General features: G+C 39.3%; 1 protein-coding gene across 2 annotated transcripts; it reads left to right on the top strand.

The window, feature by feature from the left end:
• Window positions 1-1,039: 1,039 nt before the first annotated feature.
• On the top strand, window positions 1,040-20,549 carry ibtk (inhibitor of Bruton agammaglobulinemia tyrosine kinase). 2 transcript variants are annotated; one of them, XM_058648085.1, is made up of 29 exons: window positions 1,040-1,214; window positions 2,275-3,154; window positions 3,384-3,480; window positions 4,699-4,823; window positions 6,265-6,375; window positions 7,337-7,507; window positions 7,697-7,814; window positions 8,087-8,267; window positions 8,931-9,054; window positions 9,279-9,456; window positions 9,746-9,899; window positions 10,550-10,934; window positions 11,073-11,332; window positions 11,422-11,508; window positions 11,623-11,705; window positions 12,420-12,457; window positions 12,606-12,702; window positions 12,806-12,907; window positions 13,149-13,266; window positions 13,971-14,031; window positions 14,517-14,644; window positions 14,798-14,910; window positions 15,037-15,179; window positions 15,350-15,468; window positions 15,787-15,885; window positions 16,069-16,218; window positions 16,545-16,739; window positions 18,928-19,060; window positions 19,509-20,549. In XM_058648085.1, exons 2-29 carry the CDS (start codon window positions 2,831-2,833, stop codon window positions 19,632-19,634), a joined length of 4,020 nt encoding a protein of 1,339 aa, XP_058504068.1. In that variant the 5' UTR covers window positions 1,040-1,214; window positions 2,275-2,830; the 3' UTR covers window positions 19,635-20,549. The 2 variants fall into 2 exon arrangements, with proteins under 2 accessions (XP_058504068.1, XP_058504067.1); XM_058648084.1 differs by having other exon boundaries at window positions 1,041-1,214; window positions 15,034-15,179.
• Window positions 20,550-21,738: the final 1,189 nt, after the last annotated feature.

Raw genomic sequence — 21,738 nt, 5'->3', positions numbered from 1 at the left:
ATAAATTTGACAAAAAGCTGACAGAAAACAATAAAATCCCCTGATTCCTTTAATTGTTTACACAGTTTGTGTATACAGTATGATAAGGTAACTTGAATATGTTGGATAAACATTTTCCATATCTTCTCTTTATAAAAGACTTTAGTAGTGACCCTGTGGTGAAAGCATCTACTGGATTATAATGGATAATGCTGCCGAGAAGAAAAGATGTTTGAGTTTGTATGGCAGGGAGGGTGTGTTCTCATCAATATGTCATATTTGGAAGCCCCTCTGTGGATCCCAATGTAACCTTAGCTTTACCCTCCCTTGACCCTGTCCCATTCTTGACCCAGGTCAATGTGGCAATCATCTCGGTAATTCCATGACACTTGGATTGAGGCTGAAAGTGATACTGCACCCAAAGTCTTATCTTTTGAGTATAAAACAAAATAAAAACATAATGTCCTTGAGTGCAGCTTTCACATTACTTTGATTGTGGCATAGACAAAAGTGTTTGGGTGGAATATTATTATTATTATTTTATTATTTTTTTTGTGCAAATTATTTTAAATCAACTCAAAAAGTCACTCGACCCTAAAAAAACCAAAAGAGCGCAGCTTCTCCAAGATATGTAGAGCAATAATCAAACATAAATACAGCAACAAAACCACAAATAATAAAAATAAAAAAGGCACATTAGAATGCATTTATATGGGGACAGGTATTATTCTTTGGTTTCCTTCTCTTTCCTTTGCTCACCCCTTTTTTAATGGTTATTGTTTTATCCTTATTTTATAATGAATCCTTTTTCTCAAGTCTCTCTTGGAAAACAGATCTTGGTAGGACAATTATCTGACATTAAAATGTCAGGTCATTTTTATATAATTCATGTTTTGTCTATTTCTGTTATTTTCTAAATGTCCTTTTTCAAAGTATGTCAATAATAAAATCCTTATCCAAAAAAAAAATAAAGAATTCAGTGACAGCACCCACGCGGCCCAAGTAAAGCCCTCAAAAACCAACCAATAGGAGAGAAGCATGCATACGCACTGACCAATCAGAGGTCTCGATACTAGCTCGGCTTCCTGACCTGGCTAGCCTGCAGGGCTTCAGTAAACTGTCACATTTTTCTGCAGAAGACTGTAAAGTGTCGCATGTTTGTAGTAATGACACAGTGTTTATTTGTCGTTGATGCCACTTACTCCATGTCCTCTTTCATCTTCATCTAGCGGGAGGTAAGAAACGACAACCGCGCTAATTTCATGTTCACAAACGCTAGCTTGCGATGATGTGTCAGATACGCTAGCTGCTAACATAGAATTACCGAACAATGTTTACAAACCTGTACCATTCATAGTTGTTTTCTGTGCCCATGTTGGATATATACCAGCCGTTATGTGGCCATACAGTGCATATGAAACGTTATTCTCACTGGGCATAGCGTTTTAGTTTGCTATCCACACATATAGCCTTATATGGAAGATGTCAATCTTCTAAAGGCTATTTAACTCTAACGGCCTACTTCTTATACTCGGAACTCATTAAGGGGTTGAATAGGACTAAAACGAACCAGCGCATGGTATCTGGCCAAATTAGCCTTTTACATAACCCTGCTGTTAATTTGATATTAAGAACTATTATTAATATTAATATTTTGCCCTTGTATTACTCGGACGTCCCTTGATATGGACATTTCTTTGACAAGGGAGAGCTGTTCAAAAACAGCCCAGCAGTTACAATACAATAGCCATGTACAATACAGAATACAGTCTCTCACTGTCTGTTTGTGTGTCAGTTACTGCACAGTCTGTCCACTCCCCTTTGAACTGAGTATAAAATGAAAATTAACAACTAAGATTAGGTGCCATATGGCGATATAGTGTCTAGCACTCTCAGAAAGAAGAGTTGCCATTTACCAGTTTAAATCCTGGTTCTGCTGGTTGCCTTTCTGTGTGGAGTTTGCATGTTGTGTAATTGGACACTCCAAATTGTCTGTAGGTGTGAATCTGTGAGTGAACGGTTGTTTGTCTTTATATGTTTGACCTGTGCCGGACTGGTGACCTGTCCAGGGCCAAACTGACCTTTGTACTTGTGGTTTTGGAATAGAATTGAATAGAATAGAACTTGGTTGTCCACCAACATAAAATCATTAAAGGAAACACACAAAAGGTCTCACACATAGTTAAAGTAAGGCACAGCAAGACTTGAGGTTTACAGATTGTGTGTAAACAAACCTATGTTGTTGGTTTTTATTGCTATTTTATTTTTGAGAAATTCTCACCTTTTCTTCCTTAGGTGCACCCTACAATTATGGAGTTTTAAAAGGAAGAGTGGGAGTTTTGAGGGGAAGGGGGGCCTTTCCCCTCAAGTTTGGTGGTTGGACTCCTGAATTAGAAGGTCAGGGCTTTGTGACATTGTTACCTTTTGTAAAAAAGCAGAGGAAAATCTATTTTTGTAAAAACTGAAATGTAGATGTTTGTATAAAACACAAGAAGACGTTTTGTATTTATTGAAATCCTAATGCCAATGTATGCTGCAAGCACCTTAGTTTGTGTTCAGGTCTTGGCCGAAATGGTGGACTGAAACAAGTCACACAGAGGCTCTGGGGTCGCTAGGGTGCAGTGGAACCTCAACACAAGCACAATTCTAGCACTCCGAACCATCTCGACCTTTTGTTGATGCAACTTCTTTTTTTCTTTATGCATCTTTTGCCTCTTAAAGAGCATCTCTAGTTGTGTGTTTTTTGTTTGTTATCTGATATATTGTTTTTGGTTTATTTGCACTAGTTAGTGGTTCTGTCAGATAGACTTTGTGAAACATAAGGGAGTGTGAAGTTAGTGTGAAGGTCAGTATGAGTTTGACACCACTGAACTGCACCCACAAATGCCGCTCACTGCAGCATGCTGAGAACATTGTGGCAGCTCTGACGAGTGGCTCTGACGGGCAGTTAAGGGCATTCTTGTCTTCATACTGTCACAATGTGGGCACTTTGCGGGATGAGTTTGGCCGCACAGCCCTGCATATGGCCGCCTCAGTGGGCAAGAAGGTCCTGCTGGAGTGGCTGTTGGAGAATAAGAATGCTGACCTGATGGTGAAGGACAAGGAATCAGGCTGGACCCCATTGCATCGCAGCACCTTCTATGGACAGATCCACTGTCTCATATCCCTAATCAAGGTATTTGTAACATAATGGTATGTGTAATGTGCTGCTCATTTTGTTATTGGCATCAACAAGATGAAGAACATTATGATTTGTCCAATATCAGGAGAAGCTGGTTGTGATTCCTTGCCATTTATCAAGTTCAACAAACACATAATTTGTTTGGTTTGTTTCAGTTTTTAAACAAGTAATGTGAATGAAGTCCCTGTCAAAAATTAAATTTGTGTTTAAATTTCTGTTTCAGCATGGCGGCCTTCTCTCCACTCAAGACAAGGATGGACTGTCTGTTCTGGACCTGACAATGAAGGACCGACCATCCCATGTTGTGTTCAAAAAAACTGGTAAGAAAAGCTTATGACTTCTCGAGTTAAAGGTATGCTGTACATGAATGTGACACTTGATGCTGAAACTGTTACCTCTTTGTTTTTGTCAAGATTCTCAAGCCTCATGATGGTTAGTTCTGTTTCATTATGCACTTTACATGTGGTTTATTTGTTCAGGTTTTAATTATTTCTCTGCAACATGACGTTCTTCAGTCTGTGTTTCAGTGACATTGTTTTTTTTAATGGCAGTAGGTTAAGTGAAGCCCGATTTATACGAAATCGCTTGACACTTTTGCTAACCGTCTCTAGACCAAAACTATTAGATCTTCAAATGATGCTTTGTCAAAATCTTGAAGTAATTTTTAGGTTATCGACACTCGGCTCTTTTGTTTACTTCATGCCAATATCATTCTGATTGCTATATCCTCCTGTCAGCTTGTTTATACATATACTTGTGTTATTTTTTTAAATTACAATAATGAATGGGCCACACGGTGGTGTAGTGGTTAGCACTCTCGCCTTGCAGCGAGAAGACCCGGGTTCGAGCCCCGGTTGGAACAAGGGCCTTTCTGCATGGAGTTTGCATGTTCTCCCCGTGTGTGCGTGGGTTCTCTCTGGGTACTCCGGCTTCCTCCCACAGTCCAAAAACATGCAATGTGGGGATAGGTAAATTGGACAATCCAAATTGACCATAGGAGTGAGTGTGAGAGTGAATGGTTGTTTGTCTCTATCTGTGTGTGGCCCTGCGATAGACTGGCGAACTGTCCAGGGTGTACCCCGCCTATCGCCCGATGTAGCTGAGATTGGCACAGCACCCCCCGCGACCCTCTGGTTGAGGATAAAGCGGTAGATGATGACTGACTGACAATAATGAATGGGTTTGATTGGATAAGTTATACTGAAGAGAAAGAGATATAACTATAGACAACAGGAGCTTGAGAAAAGGAGGGTGAATCTATGCATCCATTGAAATAAACAAGAGTGCAACAAGGAAAATATGTTTTGGTCCAGTCACATGGTGTGTTTAAAATATGATGGTGTCCATGTCTCCAGAAAATTCTTCAGGTGTGTCACATGAGATGCAAGTGTTGCAACACTTTTTATCGGTTTAAAATAGGTAATCTCTGCTCCTCTACACATTTTTAAGGTGTTGGCGCTACATGGTATCAATCAGGCTTCACTTTTCAAGTGGAGGTTGTGTCTGTAATAGTAATGGTGTTTTCTCCCCAACTACAGATCCAACTGAAGTATACACATGGGGAAACAACACTAATTTCAGTCTGGGCCATGGTAATCAGGAGAGCCGGCAGCACCCTGAGCTTGTGGATGTGTTTGCCAGGACTGGAGTTTACATCAAGCAGGTTGGCTAACAACAGTGTTACCATTATTCTCCAGGGAAATAAGAGTTTCCCTGCAGGGTTTCCCTACCCTGAAAACCCCACTTGTGTGCTTCACACCAGTAATAGCCTCATGCGTCATCTCTATGGCAACATGTGTTTTATGAAAAAAAAAATAAAAATCAATGCTCATGTGTACTGTACATGAGGCAGACCACCTGGGTAAACCAGCAAAACAGTCACTCCCCAGAGTCATGTATTACACTACCTGTTCCTCAGGCGACATCAGCATTTGAAAATGTTTTTTTAAAATGGCACATGCTTAACTTGGTGGATCAACAGCTGGTAAAATGTTGCTTCTACTTTTTAAACAAAGCTTTTTTTAACCAATCATATTATTATGCATGCTCTAGTGAAACCACAGATATGTTTTTGTTAAATTGGGTTTTGGCAGGAGGTGATGTTAGGATTAAAATACAAAAAATACAACCCAGCACAGATGTCTTTCAGTGAAATAAGACATAGTTGTGTGTCAGACGGGGAGTGATTGGCTCTGTCATCTCATATATACTCTTATTTCGTGACTTTGAGCCACTCCGTGCATGGCCATACTGTGCCAGACAGGCTACAGTTTCATGGGTTTGTCATTTAGATGCTCTTAGTGTGATTAATATAGCTGCTGGCATCAGTGCATTTACCCCCCCAGTGGTGTGTGTACACACACCAGGTGCTAGTTATAGTAGAGAAAACATAATACAGAATGACTGTGTTAGATAAGTGGTCATTTAAGTCTATTCTTAACACTTTGCATTTGAAAGCTGGTTTCTGTATTTGGTTAGAAACCATTAATCTGATGCTTTGTGACTCTATTATTGCTGATCACAGCAGAAAACTCTGTTTAAAATGTTTGTCTGACCTGCACAACCTGTCATGCTTGGCAATATCATAAAGCCTGGTGGGGGACAGGTGGATCTGATTTCATGACCACACAATGACCCAGTGGTAGAGTGTATAGTCTTTGTCATCCCAGCCTAATTCAGCAGATGCAAGAGGTTAAATATTAATTCCACAATGACATGTTTTTAATTAAATGAACTACACTGGTGTGTATGCATGTGTGTGAATGTCCACATCAATGTGATACTTAGGGAAACATCCCTGCGCTCCATTGAAAGCTTGAGGGGACCAATGTATTAGTAATGATATTTACTTTTCCACTTGTGCCTTGGCCTTTATTGGCACAGTGTTTTACTATCACTACAAGAGGGCTTGGCTAAAGGACATGGAAAGAGATGCATCACAGCCTCTGCTCTGAGGTCAAAGGTTAAATGGCAAGAGCCTTTATCCAGCACAAACCAATAGATCAAAATAGTTGATTCTCTAACAATGGCAACAGTAAAAAAAAATAAAAAAAAATAATAATCACCAACATGTTCACGTGTAATGTCCTATTCTCCCCTTTCAGGTGGTCCTGTGTAAATTCCATTCTGTGTTCCTGTCTCAGAAAGGCCAGGTATTCACCTGTGGCCATGGACAAGGAGGACGACTTGGCCACGGGGATGAACAAACTTATCTGGTGAGGCTCTTTATTGTGCAACATTTTGGGACAACATTGTAGTGCAGTGTAGAGTGGACACAACAAGAAAGATGCACATCAAGAGCAGTGTTTTGAAACTGATGAGATCTAAATTGTGATTAATTAAAGACAAAGCCAGAAATAAACGGGATATCAGCAGATGTAGTATAGCTGTATTTTAATGAATTGGTACTTGTGCTTTTGTTCATTGCTTCAGCGTCTGGAATGCCTTACTCATGACAATGCCTGTTAAAATATATTGACTCCAATCCTTTGACTTAAATTTAGGCTGTGTTTGCTTACATGTCACAGTTTAAAGGGCCTGACATTGAATATTCATTAATCAATTCAGCCAGTCATGTTGTGTTGAACTGATAAAGGTGAAGGCTCCTCCCTAGCCCCAGCCACATGAGCACAAGCTTCAAAATGACTGTTTCTGTTGCCTCTCTGGTACAATGCCTCACACCACGGACTCTAAAAAGACATTGAAATGTGTTTCTGATGGATGGGATACTTAATGTGGAGATTATGGTAGTCTATTAAATAGTGAAGCAGACCATGGCTTCCTCTCTGCACACGTGTTGATTATTTGTCAACAGGATATATGAGGCCGAAATGAGCACCTACTTAGAAACCAATATTAAGCCATTCTCATTTATGTTTCTCCTAAATCAACATTCTGCATGCATTGTAACTCATCCCAATGATACAGAATTTACAGCCAAAATGTATTTATTGTCGACATAAATACTAAGCTTAACAGTAGCTCTAAGCAGTAACCTGATCTTAAATCAGCAAATGAATAAAGAGGAGCAGAAAATAAGCCAATGCTGTCTCCTTTTAATACATGAAAATAGTGATCAGCCTGATACTATTAAATACCTGACACCGAGTTTATAATGCTTTTAACAGATCTGTATTTTTTTTTCCTAATCCTTGCCACTTTAATCACTCGCCTCAGGTTCCTCGGATGGTAGAGGGTCTCATGTCCCACCACTGCTCGCAAGTGGCAGCAGCTAAGGACCACACAGTGGTTCTGACAGAAGAAGGATACGTTTACACTTTTGGCCTCAACACCTTCCATCAGCTTGGCCTTTCTCCTCCTCCTACCTCAGCATATGTCCCTAAACAGGTAGGAGTCAACAGGGCTGATGACATCATGCAGTGCACTGTTTGTGCCGAAAAAACATTATTTCTGTAAAATAACAATTTAATTAGGGAACTGTCAGTTTAATACAAGTTAAGCTTCTTCTTTTTTTAAATATTTAATATTAAACACAGTACAGTACAATACTAAAGTAACTTTTAATTACTTGTTTAGGTGTTTTCCAAGATGCTGAAAGGGAGGACAATTATTGGAGTTGCAGCAGGAAGGTTCCACACTGTTCTGTGGACCAGGGAGGCTGTCTATACAATGGGACTAAATGGAGGCCAGCTGGGTAAGTGTCCCTATTAAAATGTCAGCACAGCCTGTGTTATGGGAGAAAATTGCACTGCACCTCAGACATTCAATATGAATGACATGTTGTGGGTAAATGTGTGCTTATGGATATGCAAACTAACATTACTATTGTAATTTTTTTATTTTGAAAGTTTAAAAAAAAAAAAAAAAAAAAAATGTAATATTTTTAAGTATTATACATGTTAACTGAGGGTAGTGTCGTATATTACTACACAGTATATTTCATACTAATTGTGATGTAATATCCAGGTTACCTCTTGGATCCAAATGGGGAGAAGTGTGTGACTGCCCCACGGCAAGTATCAGCCCTGCACCACAAAGATGTTACCATTGCTGTGGCAGCAGCTAGTAATGGAGCAACAGTAGTGGTGACGGAGAGGGGGGATGTCTACTTGTTGGCTGACTACCAGTGCAAGAAAATTGCTTCAAGGTGAATAAAATTCAAATAAAATTCAACTAATTACACTGCAAAAATGTAACGTTGACTTGGTCTTCAATCTCCTTTAATGAAATGAAATACTGTGCTGTTAAAATTCTAAACACATGTCCATCTTTGTTATGTTTTTTTTTAATATATATATATATATATATATATATATATATATATATATATATTTCAAATTTAGTCCATAATTACTACACATTCAAAAAAGTTAAAAACGACATTGATTTTGAGCAAGTTGTCTCAGAACTCTACGATTGTGGACACATTTTCTGTTGAAGCTCAGTTTGCATTCGTAAATAACAAAAGGCTGCATCTTGTTAGTCAGTCTGATATTCTAATCAGAAAGTGTGAATGACGGCTAAGGGTAAATCAGCCAGGAAATTGGAAACGTTTATCTTTATCTCTGCTTTGCATAGTGTTGATCTGTGAATATGAGTTGATTTGAAAGGACAGAGCTCAGTGCTGGGTGCCTATGAAATTTTGGATCTACCTGAATTCTGAAGGTCTACGAATCAGCCGTGATAACGAAATCCACCTAGTCCTATTTATAAATAGACAAATGGATTATTGTAACATTATGATTGCAAATTCAATGTGAGCCTAACATAATGATTTTGTAATTTTCCCAATTTGTTTTCTTGTGTTCAGGCAGCTCAACATTAAGAAGGTTGTGGTCAGTGGCGGCAGTCTGGACCACCGTGTGGACCCACAGATCCTGAATGAGGGAGGAGGGGAAAAGGCAGTCATCTTGGCATTAGATGAAGCTGGGAGGGTAAGTGCATTTCACTTTGTTGTGAATAGTGTGTAATGTTTCCTTAATTTCACCTAAATGTGACATTAAATAAAATTGGTGTGGATTAGTTGTTGTTTTCTTTTTTTTGTAAAGTTCCTTTTACTTTTTGTGTTATTTAACTTATGTTATACAAAGCAGCGTTGGATCTATATGGAGAAAATGATGAGTAAGACATGCATTTCCTCCCTCCTATACTGTGTCAGGTGTTTTGCTGGCGCTCCTCTGGCAGCTCAGTGAGACAATGCCGGTGGGCGTACGGACGTCAGGTTTTCATGTCGGACATAGCTCTCAGCAAAAACAGCATGATGTTTGTGACTCAGGAGGGTGAGGGCTTCAGTGGCGTGTGGGCTGGAGAGTATAAGAAATCTGGTGAGAAGAAAGGTGAGGATTTTTCGGAACAAGTTATATCCTGAATCATTAATTTTGCTATTTTGCCAAAATAACCTGAAATTTACAAATTATTTGAATCAATCCTAATGAAAAATACTCTTTATTACAAGTTTATAAAAAGTAAATGGCAGCATATTCCAACAAAGCTAGTAATAATGAAGGCAAACTTTATAAATATGCCTCATTAAAGCAGGTTTGTAAAATAAAAAGTTTAAAATTTTGATTAAGACCATTTTTATTATTACCTAATCTGATCTACATGTTTTTTGTATTCTTACAGAGGTCAGTTTAGAGGTTTGTGGCCATTCAGATGCCGGGACAACATATGAGCGAATCCGGTTGGAGAGACTCCCGTATGTCCACAGAGCTGTCTGCGTCACCATGGACTCGAATGGCCGAAATTTTGGAGTGCTTCAGGCTGACCCCAAAACAAGGTGTGAGATGTTTGTTAAAGAAGAAAATGAACTGCTTCCCCTCCTGTTTATATGTCTGCAGAATTTGGCCGAAAGTGTACCTGTAAAGTGCAGACTTAAAATATTTTACCTTATCCAGTCTCAGATGTGAGATAAAATAAATTGGCAATAGAAATTATGTAAATGGTGGAAATCAATCATTAGGTGAATGCATATATAGATGTATTGATGAGGCTACATTTTATCTAAGTTTAGCCAAGTTTGTCATACATTATCACCCACTCTAAGGTAAAAAGAGATTTTTTTTAGTATTGTAATCTGAAGTTGGACTTGCTGTATCCTTTTGGCTAACTGTGTTGTATGGTGTTAAAAAAAATCTTGTTTAAACAGCTAACTTGCTAGAAGATAAAGAACACACAATTTCTCAAGTAACTCTGCCATCTGGTGGTGGTAACCTGGATTCTCCCCGTGGACACAGTGATATTTTTTTGTCAAACTTCACTGAAAACATTGGAAGATTAATCACAATTTTGGTCTACCTTCATTCATACCACTTCTACCCTGTTGATAATACACACTACGTTGTTATTTGGTTTTCAAGCATGGACTCTGTTGACATTTAATGATTACTGTGTGTTGATGTCCATTGTCCACCCATGTCTTTATTCCAGCTTGTATGAGATCCCCAGCATTTCTCCATCCTCTTTTTCCCAAAACTTCCGGAGCATTCTGGAAGAGGCAGATGAAATGGACAGCATCCATGATGTGACGCTTCAGGCCGCTAATCACACCTTCCCAGCTCACAAGTACATCTTATCCATGAGGTCAGAGTTTTTCCGGAAGCAGTTCATGTCCTCACATTGTAGGGTTGATGAGGAACTTGATACAGATCTGAAGAAGAGCGAAGATGCTGTAGGCTGCAGTCTACTCATTTTTGAAAAAATCCCACCCGACATGCTGGAATATGCCCTCAACTTCATCTACACCGACTCCTGTGAGCTTCTGGTGCATGGGACGCGTCCAAGGGTTTCAGGGGCTTTGGCAGCACATAACCAGGTGAGATTCACCAACTTATTTTATGTGTCAATATTGTTTCTTCACCCCATACAAGAGAAGCTGTGATAAACTGTTACAGCAGACTCCGCTGAGGTTATTTTATGAAGACTGCCCTACTGTCTCTTTTGCCTTGGTTAGGATTCTGAGCAGGAGAGGCTTATCAGTAGCCTGCAGGACTTGGGCCTGAGCGGTTGTTCAGCTCTTGAGGTGTATCGCTCCCTTCCTACTGCAACCAATGGAGATGGTGACAAGGCCAAGAGCAAGGGATCCAAGCCTGGCAAGAAGAGTAAAGGAGGCAAAGGTGATAAGGCCGGAGCCAACGAAGGAGGAGGAGCCAACCCTGTGAAAACCTTGCAGGGTGTTGCAAAGAAGCTTGGCCTGGGGAGCCTGGCTGCACGGTAAGAGACCCAAGTATGGTCTAAACCTTGAGGTAAAATAACATCTTGTGTCATTTGTCATTTATCATGTTATATTTTGTCCTTGACAGACTTGATGCAGTAAAATATGAACATGGAAAAATCAATGTCACCAATAAGAAAACTGGCAACAAATTCAAATTCTGCCAGAAGAAATGGTGGGTGTATGAGTGTATATCACCATTTGTAGATTTAAATGATATTGTAAATAACACCTTTGATACAACGGTGTATACTTTCTGATAAATTTCTATCACTTTGTGTTTCCACAGCTCGTACCTGTGTGATGTTACTCTGAAATCTGAAGATGGCAAAGAGTTTCCTTGTCACAAAAGTGTCCTCTGTGCAAGACTAGGTAAGATGATGTGCTGACGTCATAAAGAAACACATAGATGTTAATAATAAATATTAATCCAAAAAGGGAACTGCAGGTTAGCTCTTGTGCCATTTTGGTTACTAGAACCTTGTGTTGAGCACGTGCTTATGACCTAACATTATTTTCTTTTGCAGCAATACTACTATAATTTTTCTATATACTATTAATATTGGGTGATTTCTTTTTACTGATGTATTATTTACTTGCAGGATTAGCCCAGTTTGTACAACTTTATTTAACTTTAAATACTTAAAATGAAATTGATATTTTAATTAGGGCTGTGCAGATAAGGCCTAAATGAGAATCATGATTATTTGAAATATTTTTTTGCACTGTCATGTAAACATCACACTATTTACACATCCAAAAATAATATCAATTGTAATAACTGCAAACAGAAACAGCGCATTTCTATAAATATAATAAAGGCATTCCTCTGTACACTCAAGGCTTTAAGTACAAACTATGTTCTGATATTAAATGAGTCGATGCAGAAAATTATTCTATTTATTTACATGTTTAAAGATGTTCATATCCTCATGAATTGTTAACATCGTATGACCGTGCTAACTTAATCTTGTGAAGCCAAATTTGTCATCGGCATTAAAATGTGATAGATTGTGCAGCACTGCTTTTAAGAAAGGAAAACAAGAAGCTGTGTATTTATCTCTTATGCCTTTTTTTTCTATGCAGAATATTTCAACAGTATGCTTGGAAACCCCTGGATTGAGGTATGCCATGTCTACCCCCCCCCCACACCAAAAAAACTAAAAAATCGATGTAGCTTTATTCTTTAAACAGAGCTGTACTGGTATAAACTTGTATAATCCAGAACTATTCTATGGTAGTGAATACAGATGTTTTGCACCTCCACTTTAGGCCACATCCTGTAATGCACTGGAAATGCCTATCACTTCAGAGATTCTGCAGGTCATTCTCGAGTATATCTACACAGATGAGTCTCCTTCCATTAAAGGTAGCTTCCCCACAAGTTTTTTTTTTGTGCACCGGTTTACCAAACTGATGTGCATAGTTAAAGGGGACAGTTAACAGTACTTGTGTCTTCCTTTGCCCTACAGAGTCTTTGAATGTAGAGTTTCTCTGCAGTGTACTGGTTGTGGCTGACCAGCTGCTTATCACACGGCTTAAGGAAATTTGCGAGGTCGTCATCACTGAGAATTGTAGGTTTATTCATTTGTTTGTCTTTTACCGACTCTGTTTTCCCTTATTCTATTTTCCCCCTATTCCTTATTCTGTTCGAATGCTGTGCTCATGCCAGACTGAAAATGGACTTAATGAACATATTACCTCCTATTGCTTTCTCCCTATAATGTGAATGTAGCACGACTTTTCAAATTAGAGATATAGAGAAAGATAAATGATCCTGAGTTGTTAATTTAACTTCTTTCCTTTCTCTCGTAGTGACTCTAAAGAATGCTGCAGAGTTGCTGGAGTTTGCCACCATGTACAATGCAGAGCAGCTCAAACTCTCCTGTCTTCAGTTTATTGTGCTCAACATGGCTGCCCTGTTGGAGTCAAAGTAAGAATAAAGGTTTTTTTTAGCAGTTGTTGGAGGGATGAGGTGAAGGATTTCAGCATTACTTTCTAAATGGTTTATTAAAGCATTATAACACTCACACATAGAATTGTTAGAACAGACAAATCTGTCTTTTTAAAAAATGCAATTATTTGTTTTTAAAAAATTGTATGATCTGTGAAGGCTCCCATGCCATAGTGTTGATTTTCATGAAATTGATTCTGAATCTTGTGAAACTGTAAGAACAATACAAGACACAGTATGATTAAAATACCACTAATCAATGAGCACAGAACAGATAAGGCAGATAGTATCGATGTTGCAAGCTAACTTGGCCTCACCTGGTTTCTGGACATTGGGACACAGAATTATCTGCCAATTAAATTCATGTATGAACTATGCCAGATGCACTGTACTTACAGACATTGCTTTAGTTTTGATTAAATTGAGAAATAAATAAGTTGAGAGGCAAGAGGGACTACCGGAGAGTGGTGTAAATATCCACAATATTAGACATGCTAGACATTTTCTGATCCCACATATGTGTGGGATCACAGAAATGGTATTCAGCAATTTATGCAGTATAATTAGTATCCAGTCAGTGTGAAGTTATGGATATTCTGATCTATACGGCAGGCAAGAATAAAAAAATGTTTCTCATCTCTCTCATACTGTGTCTTTCCGTTTATTTTCTGTGTTATCGTCAGAGCCCTGGATATTCTCAGTGATGAGGTGCTTGAGGATCTGTCTGCAGAATACAGGCGAATGGTGAGTCACCCCACCCTCCCCTCCTCAAATCTGCATGATTCCTCCCATGACTCTACAATTTGCATGCTTTTCTTTTGGCTTTGAGTTGTTATTTTTACTTGAGCAACTTGTTAGGAAGTCCATGAACAGACTTGAACACAAATTGTTCTTTTTGCTCCTGTGCCTCCTCGCTGAATGAAGCAACTTCTGACTCACTGCAGGGCTTCTGGGAGTTGTACAGAATGTTTTTATCGACTGCAAATCATGTGTGAAATGTGTCAGTTGGTTCAGGTTTTTAGCAATGTCTCAGTAACAGTAGAGTAATACTTGGGACCCAAGAGTCAAACATGGTGCAAACTTTTGTGTAGTTAAACACAATGATTGCAGTTTTTTCCCAGTTGTCTGTTACTGAAAATGTTTCGCTTATATCAGGATAGTAGGATTCATAACTCACCTGCCTGAACTTTTTCCAAACTCTTGTTGTTGTTGTTGTTTTTTTTTCCCAGATTCCAGCCATGCAAAAGAGAATTATCACTCCGTATCATGGAATTCCAGATCTCAGTGTGTTTGGGGATGAAGATATGGATTTAGCTTTTAGCCCCAAACAAGAGACTGTATTGGATCAGTCATCCAGGTACACAACTGTTTATAAAAACAAATGAAGAATCAATATGGAGATAATCAGTGACCTTGTCATTTAGAAACTTATTATTATTATTTTACCCTTTTAAAACGTGGTTCCTCCTAAAGTATCGGCTCTTCATTGCACATCATTGTACCTCCTCAGAGATGTCTTGTTAAAGAAAGCCAAGATGAAGGCTAAAAAGAAACCAAGGCGTCGATCTGACAGCTCAGGGGGCTACACTCTCTCCAATATCATCCAGAGCCCCCCTGCTACAGGTACCCTCGAAAAGAAATTTCATAACACACAATCTCAGATCCATCAGCTCAACTTAAGTAAAGCACCAGGTTGCTTAAATGTAGGATGTAATGGTTTTATTAACATGCACTCTTTTCTCTCAGCAGTGTCCCAGTGCCTGATGAAGGCAGGCAAGGCTAACTCGACAGAGTCTCTGCAGGAGCTTCTCACATCAGACTCGGAGAGCAGCTGCATCGGGCTTGGCAGTCCTCGAGACATTCAGTCACCAGTCTTCAATGACAAAGCTGAGGTTAATATCTGACCACTACTTAAGTCTTTTGTGACACTAACCAATGCTACATATTTTTGAATAATTCTGCTTAGAAACCAAACTGTCACAAGCACATGTCAAGTACATTCTCATTGAAAATTCTAATCCAGTATCTCATTAGTAAGATTTTTGTTGTTTATCATTTGCAGGAAGAGAAAGCTTTCAGTCAGGGGCTAAAGACTCCGCCTAGCACCCCAAATTCTCAGAGAAATGATCTCCCAACTCCCCCCAAATCTGCCTCACAAATCATCCCTAAGGTCCTGCCCTGGTAAGATATACTTGATCAAGCATCTTTTTCTTTTTTCTTTACAGCCTCAGTTTTCTATTATTCTCCTGCTCCATAAAACATTTTGAGGACAGAAAGTCCATAAGGCAGAGATGAGTTATTTTGCATGCTTTGAAAAGTGGCTTTGAGGTTTGAATGAAATGAAAGATTTTTAATAACAGACCTTATTTCTTCCCAATTTTGAGGAGTTTTGCGGGAAAGAAGCAAATGCTTTCTTCCCGGGTTAACAAAGAACGATTGAAAATTGAGCTGAATGTCCTACTTTCTTAATATGTGTGACTACATTATTATGATCTGCAGTCCCGCTAATCCAACCCCTGTCTTGGATCTGAGAACCATCATGGACATGGAAGCCAATTCTCTGCTGACTCTCGGAGCAACTCCTAAAAGCCCTGGAAGGTACAAGAGTTCTGCTTCATTAACAAGCTTTTATTTACAGTAACCAGTCAAGTTTGTTGATAGGAAACCAGACATGTCAAAAGAAGAAGGAACGCTGTGCTGTTTCTTATTGATGGACATTATTTTTTCTCTCTGTTTACTTTGGCTCTATGGACATATTTTCCCTCCTGCTTGCGGTGTCAGCACGACCATGAAGCACTCCCCTGTTCCTACTAAACTGTCCCAGAAGCAGAGGAAGATGCTGGCCATGGCCAACAAGGAAGCCAGTGTGGAGTCTACAGCATCCAAACCAACCCCCACAGTTACCCCATCCAAAAGCAGTGGAAAGGCCTGGTGAGTTGGTCGAAACATGAAGACCAGTGTCATCCACAGCTGTCATTAAATAACTTCCCTGTCCTCTGGATGGTTTTATAGCTTGAAATGTACATGAAGAAAATCAGATGTTTTGGGGACATATGATGTATTGTCTGTACTGGTATAAGTCGAATTTTGTATTACTTCCGTTGGACAATACCAGCTGCCAATCACATTAGTGTCCTCTCATATGCGCTGTGCTGTGTCTTCCATTTTTCCTCTGAATAGGAACATAATTGAATTAAATTACAAAATTGGTTCCACTGGTCTAATGATTATGAATGAAATCATGTTCTTGTCTGCAGGGCAACAGCAGCTCAGTCCCCTCCCTCCTCATGCTCATTTCGGGCACTGCTAGAGGAGGAGAATCGCCTGATCAGACTGGGACAAACGGGAACACAGAAGAGCCAAGATGCTCCAACTTCACCCGTCACTCCCACCACTGCTGCCAGAAGGGTCACGTTCAAATGTGAAAGCAGTGAGCCAGAGAAGCTTGCTGGGTGAATATATCACTTTTACATAATTATACACACTGAGGCACAGATGCATGATATTGCTGCTAAAACTGATGTCCTTCCACTTGGTGGCACTGTTGAGCTGTTTTTTTAAAGCTGCAGTAATTGTGTAAAAACAGCACTTATCCATCCTATTTCTTTTATTTTTGTTCTTATCTGATAAAAAAAATATGAAATTTAAAATAGAAAACGGATACAATTGCAATGTTTAGCTCCGACTGTTAACCCATACAAATCTAATAATCATTCAGCTTTTATGTCGTGACTGGGTGATTTGTGGAAGAGTTCCTCAGTTACACAGATTGAGGAAGACATTACTCTGGTCACTTTGAGGTGAACAGCTTTAAATGACCCAGTACAGCTGCTCTGACCTGCTCGTCAACACACAGGTCACTCTGACCTTTACAGTGTCCCCAGCTGGACAAACACAGTGCACGTACACATAAACACATACAGTTCAACTCCAGTCCACAAAAATACAGTCTGTTCTCAGCTGCAGTAATAATACTGTTCTTATGTTTATTTTATGCACATTTTGATGGGGGAGAAAACAAAAATCAACTACTTGATTTAATAGAGCATCTCGGCAGTTCTTCACTTGTCTCGGGGCTTTTCTGTAAAGACACCTTATTCTGCAATCTGTAGAGCAGACTTCTACATGATTAACTGAATGAGTCACTCTAGTGAAACAAGTGATGATAATCAGAATTGATAAGGGCAGACCTTATGTCAAAGCAGATCATACATAACAGGGAGCAGGTTTCAGGTTCCTCCTGGTATTTGGATAAGATGGAGAGGCTCAAAGCACAGTAAGCAGCAGCAGCAGCAGCCTTGATTTCTTTATGTCTGGCTTCAGGGACAGTTTTTTCAGATATCAGATTCCTTTGTAATTAGATTTTTTTTTTTTATTATTTACTTGTCTTCTACAGTGGACTCTTAACTCAAACACACTCACACATACAGGATTGTACAGCTTTTCTTCTTAGGACACTTAATCTAACCACAGTTCAAATCTTAGAACTCAACCAGTTCCTCAGAAATGACTTTGGTGTTGTGCATGCCATTTAAAATAGATGCTAAGGATCATTGTGGAATCGGAAATATATACAGATCATGCAGTAAGTGAATATTCAAAGACGAAATAATTTATTGTGCATTCTGGAGAAAAAAATAACGTGTAAAAAAAGACCAATTCAAATAGTTTACATGCATTCTGTATTTTTTTGTTTGTTGGAGCCAGATAAATTCAGTAAAGTGAGTAAGTTGAAGTGCAGGTGGTTGTGGCCTCTATTTATCGTGACGGGAAAGGAGAAAGAGAGGAAAAAGGGTATTTGTATGTGTGTTGTTGGTACGAGATGTGTGCGTGCTGTCTGTGGTCGGTGACAGAGTCACTTCCATCACACGACTGATGGCCATTAGTGGAGATTCGGAAAGTAAACCCTGGCTCTAAACACAAACACTAGGTCTATCACTTCACTTATCGGTATCTACTTAATGTCTGTTATTTTTTGCTAGTTTTTCATCAATTTATTCAATGTTAACACTGTATTTTCAATAAAACAATAAAAAAATAACCACAGTTCACTAAAAGAATTTTAAATAACCATGTCAAGTGACATGGCCAAACCCAGCCTGATGCTATGAAATAACTTGATCCTATAGTCTTGCGAGTTGATCAGAGTTGTAACGAAAAATGTCGGAAGGCCGCAGACAATTTATGGAAATTAAAATGGGCCAGTTTCTGAGTTTGAAAATGGCTGCCATATGGGGAAAAACAGAGACACAGCAGTTGTTGGCCGATGTCTGCCTCCATCAGTAGTTCAATGTGTGACTTGATTCAAATTTACCCAAGAAACACAAACTTAATACAGTAGCCCAGCAACGCCTATGTCCTGCGAGGTAAAATGTGTTTCTTTATGTTTGAAAACATAAAACGAGTGCTGTACTCAGTTTGTTTGTGCAGACAGTATAATGAAGATATCTTTATACTCCAGTCATATGAGGCTTGTTAAAGCCAGGTGACCTGTTCACTCGCTGAGCCTTGTCAGTAGTAGTTGATTCAACCTTTGGTCAAGCACATTGACTTGTTGCCTTCACAATCACAGCACAATCACTGACAGCCATCCTCCACTTTCTCTCTGTGTGTGTGTGTGTCACCTGTCTCTCCCCTCAGGCCCTGGGTGCTGGGTGCAGCGGGCAGCCCTCCCCTCTGCTCCCGCATGACCTTTGCCTCCATCGTGGAGGAAGAGAAGAAGCAGGAAGCTGCATTGATCCGCAGCCGAGAGAAGCCGCTGGCACTCATCCAGGTAAGGCATCTTGTCTGTGTGCATTAGCGCTCACACACTCGCCCCCACGCACTCACACACACACTTGTAAATGACTAAATGTATAGCTTGTACACGCAGCATCCAAGTGGAAATGTTTGTCTCCTATCTGGCTGACATTAAGCTCATGTACATCACCGTGTGTGCAGTGCTGCTTAGAAATGAGGTGAGTTAAATGTTAGAAGTGAGTCCAGTTTTTTTTCTGAGCTGTCGCTGGGCTTTAGCTGTTTTAGCCAGTCTTCTGTCATCACCACACATTTTTTCTAGTGGCTTCTTTTAAAATGTTCTTATTATCATTACACTCTCTGTGTCAGCATTTTTTTTCTTTTTTTCTCTCTCTCACAAATGAAATTGTGGTTTTGATAACCACAACATCTTTGACTTTTTTTTCACCCCTTCATTTTTCCTGTCCCTTTTGGTGTTTGTGTAGATTGAAGAGTGCGCCATCCAAGACCTTCTCTTCCATTACAATGCGTGTGACAACCCTGATGAGCTGATAGTGGTGGAGAGGTCTTCCAAAGGTCCCATGGCCGCCCCAACCTGGCAGAAACACTGATGTTTAACCGCTCAGCCACGACATGTCATGAAGGTGAGAATGTCCCCTGGAGATGTCATTGTCTTGTTGGCAGCGTTCCTGCTGCAGCTTCCCCCGAAATGACGAGGCTTACACTTCCCTCTACAGTGTTACTTCTGTTATTTTTTCTGTTATTGCTGCACAAGGTTTTGTTTGTGTTTGCACAACAGAGTGAGTAATGTTTTAAATTAATGTGGTCCCAAACAGATGCTTTAAATCTGGGATTACTTATGCACGTTTTTTTTGTTGTTTGTTTTGTTTTGTTTTCTGGTGCCTTTATGGCTATGCTGAAGTAATTAACCTTCCTAAATAAACATTGTTAATTCCATGAAGATAAAGTCGCCAAAGAAGTGAAGACGTTGAAACCCGCAAAATGGGTCCAAACCCGACCTTTAGTGTTTTTCAATTAATAAAAGCTCTCAAATGTGATTAAGGACTAACAGTGCCAATATCAATCCCAGCTGTGTGTTCTCTAAGGCAGGACCCCCAGCTTATTTTTATGGTCCTGCTTTAAAAGTTTTTTTGTTGTTGTTTTTTTTTGCTTCAGCTGATTTACTGTGATGATGGAATATGTAAATATGCACAGTTACCATATTTAAAAACATGTGTATGGGGAAATGCTCAGCTGGGGTTGGATCTGTGGAACTAGAGTTCAAGCCTTTGACATAATCATTGGTTCATTCTAGAGGAGGCGGTGTTTTCTTCATCGTTTCAATCATTAGTTTAATCCGCCATTAGTTTTGGGTTTTTTTTTTGTATAGAGCCTGCGGAAGCTTTGCAGGTACGTCAGATCTGGACTATGTTATATTGTCCACAGATGCCATTTGTGCGTGTGTGAGAGATGAAAGAATATGAACTGGAAAAGGCATGCAATAAAGGCTCTCAAGTGTGCAATGATTCTGTCTTCGGTCTGTGTTTCAGCTTAGATCATAGTGAATGGAATGATCAATTATTTCCTGTTTTTTTTTTATGGCTATTCTCGTGGCCCTTTACTTAAAAATGTGACTCTTTCGCTGCATCCTAATCACGAAAACATTTAATTTCCACATCTCCTAACATTTTATCTGCCCGGCATGAGCAAGGGACCATTATGGAGTCTCAGCCTGTGATTAACAGTGATGACCCTGATCTGAATAGAGAGTGTGGTGATTTAGAGAATTTATTGGCCGTAATTGCAGGTAGAGCATCGTATCTGCAGTCAGAAGAGACAGCTCGTGGGGGAAATATTAATTGCACATTAAGCTCTATTAGCTGGTGCAGAGATGACACACGAGTCAAGCCACGTTAAGTCAGACTGACACGGTTAACCTGGAACCCAATGTGTAATACTTCAGAGACACTGCTCACCCCGAGTTTCTGTGCCCGGCATCATAATGTAGTGGTTTTGTGTGGTGGAGGTGGAGGGCCACATGACATGTTAAATGAAATTAAGACTATAATATAACCAGTATGAAAAGGCAGCCTACTAATGTTCTTGAGAATGGCCTCTTTAATGTACTTGCCAATCAGCCAGAGAACAACTAATGTGCCTGACCAGTGTAAATCTTCCTGACAATTTCTGTTGGGCAGTTTTTGTCCCCATTTTCAATTTCATAATCATTTTTCTATACCTGTATATTTTTGTATAAAACATTAAAAGCTTTTTAAATCCTTTTTTTCCTCCATCTAACGGAACCAAACCAAGGATATTTAGCTGAATCCTGTGTTCCCGTCTGTGTATGATATTGCTAAGAAGAAGCAGAGAAGTTCATTACTGGAGCTGTGCATTTTATTAATTAATATTCTAGGATGCTATGCCCACACCCATTTTTACATGTGTATGTGAAACAACATTGTTCCAAATGTCTTTTCTAAATGGGACTGTTTTGTTATAAATAATTAATATTAGTTAGGTTGGTTAGTCAGGATTTCATGTGTACAGTACTATACAGTGGAATTGAAGTGGACGTGTTTTTTTGTTTGCTTTTTAAAGTGATTTTAGCCAGTTTATTTAGCAATTTTAACCATTTTTATCCTATTTCAATTATGTTTCCATACACATTGAACCAGACAGCTGTTTTCTTTGATAAGGCTTACAGTTATTTAG

This window comes from Solea solea, chromosome 13 (assembly GCF_958295425.1).
Source record: "Solea solea chromosome 13, fSolSol10.1, whole genome shotgun sequence".
NCBI lineage: Eukaryota > Metazoa > Chordata > Actinopteri > Pleuronectiformes > Soleidae > Solea > Solea solea.
Note: the sequence above shows the minus strand (reverse complement) of the source record. Positions and strands in the feature narration are given on the sequence as shown.

Excerpts from the sequence above, each read along its gene's own strand:
- ibtk (XM_058648084.1), top strand. The coding sequence starts at position 2,831 with ATGAGTTTGACACCACTGAACTGCACCCACAAATGCCGCTCACTGCAG. Across the intron at positions 16,219-16,544 it reads AAAAGCAGTGGAAAGGCCTG|GGCAACAGCAGCTCAGTCCC; the intron begins GTGAGTTGGTCG and ends TCTTGTCTGCAG. Across the intron at positions 19,061-19,508 it reads AGCCGCTGGCACTCATCCAG|ATTGAAGAGTGCGCCATCCA; the intron begins GTAAGGCATCTT and ends GTGTTTGTGTAG.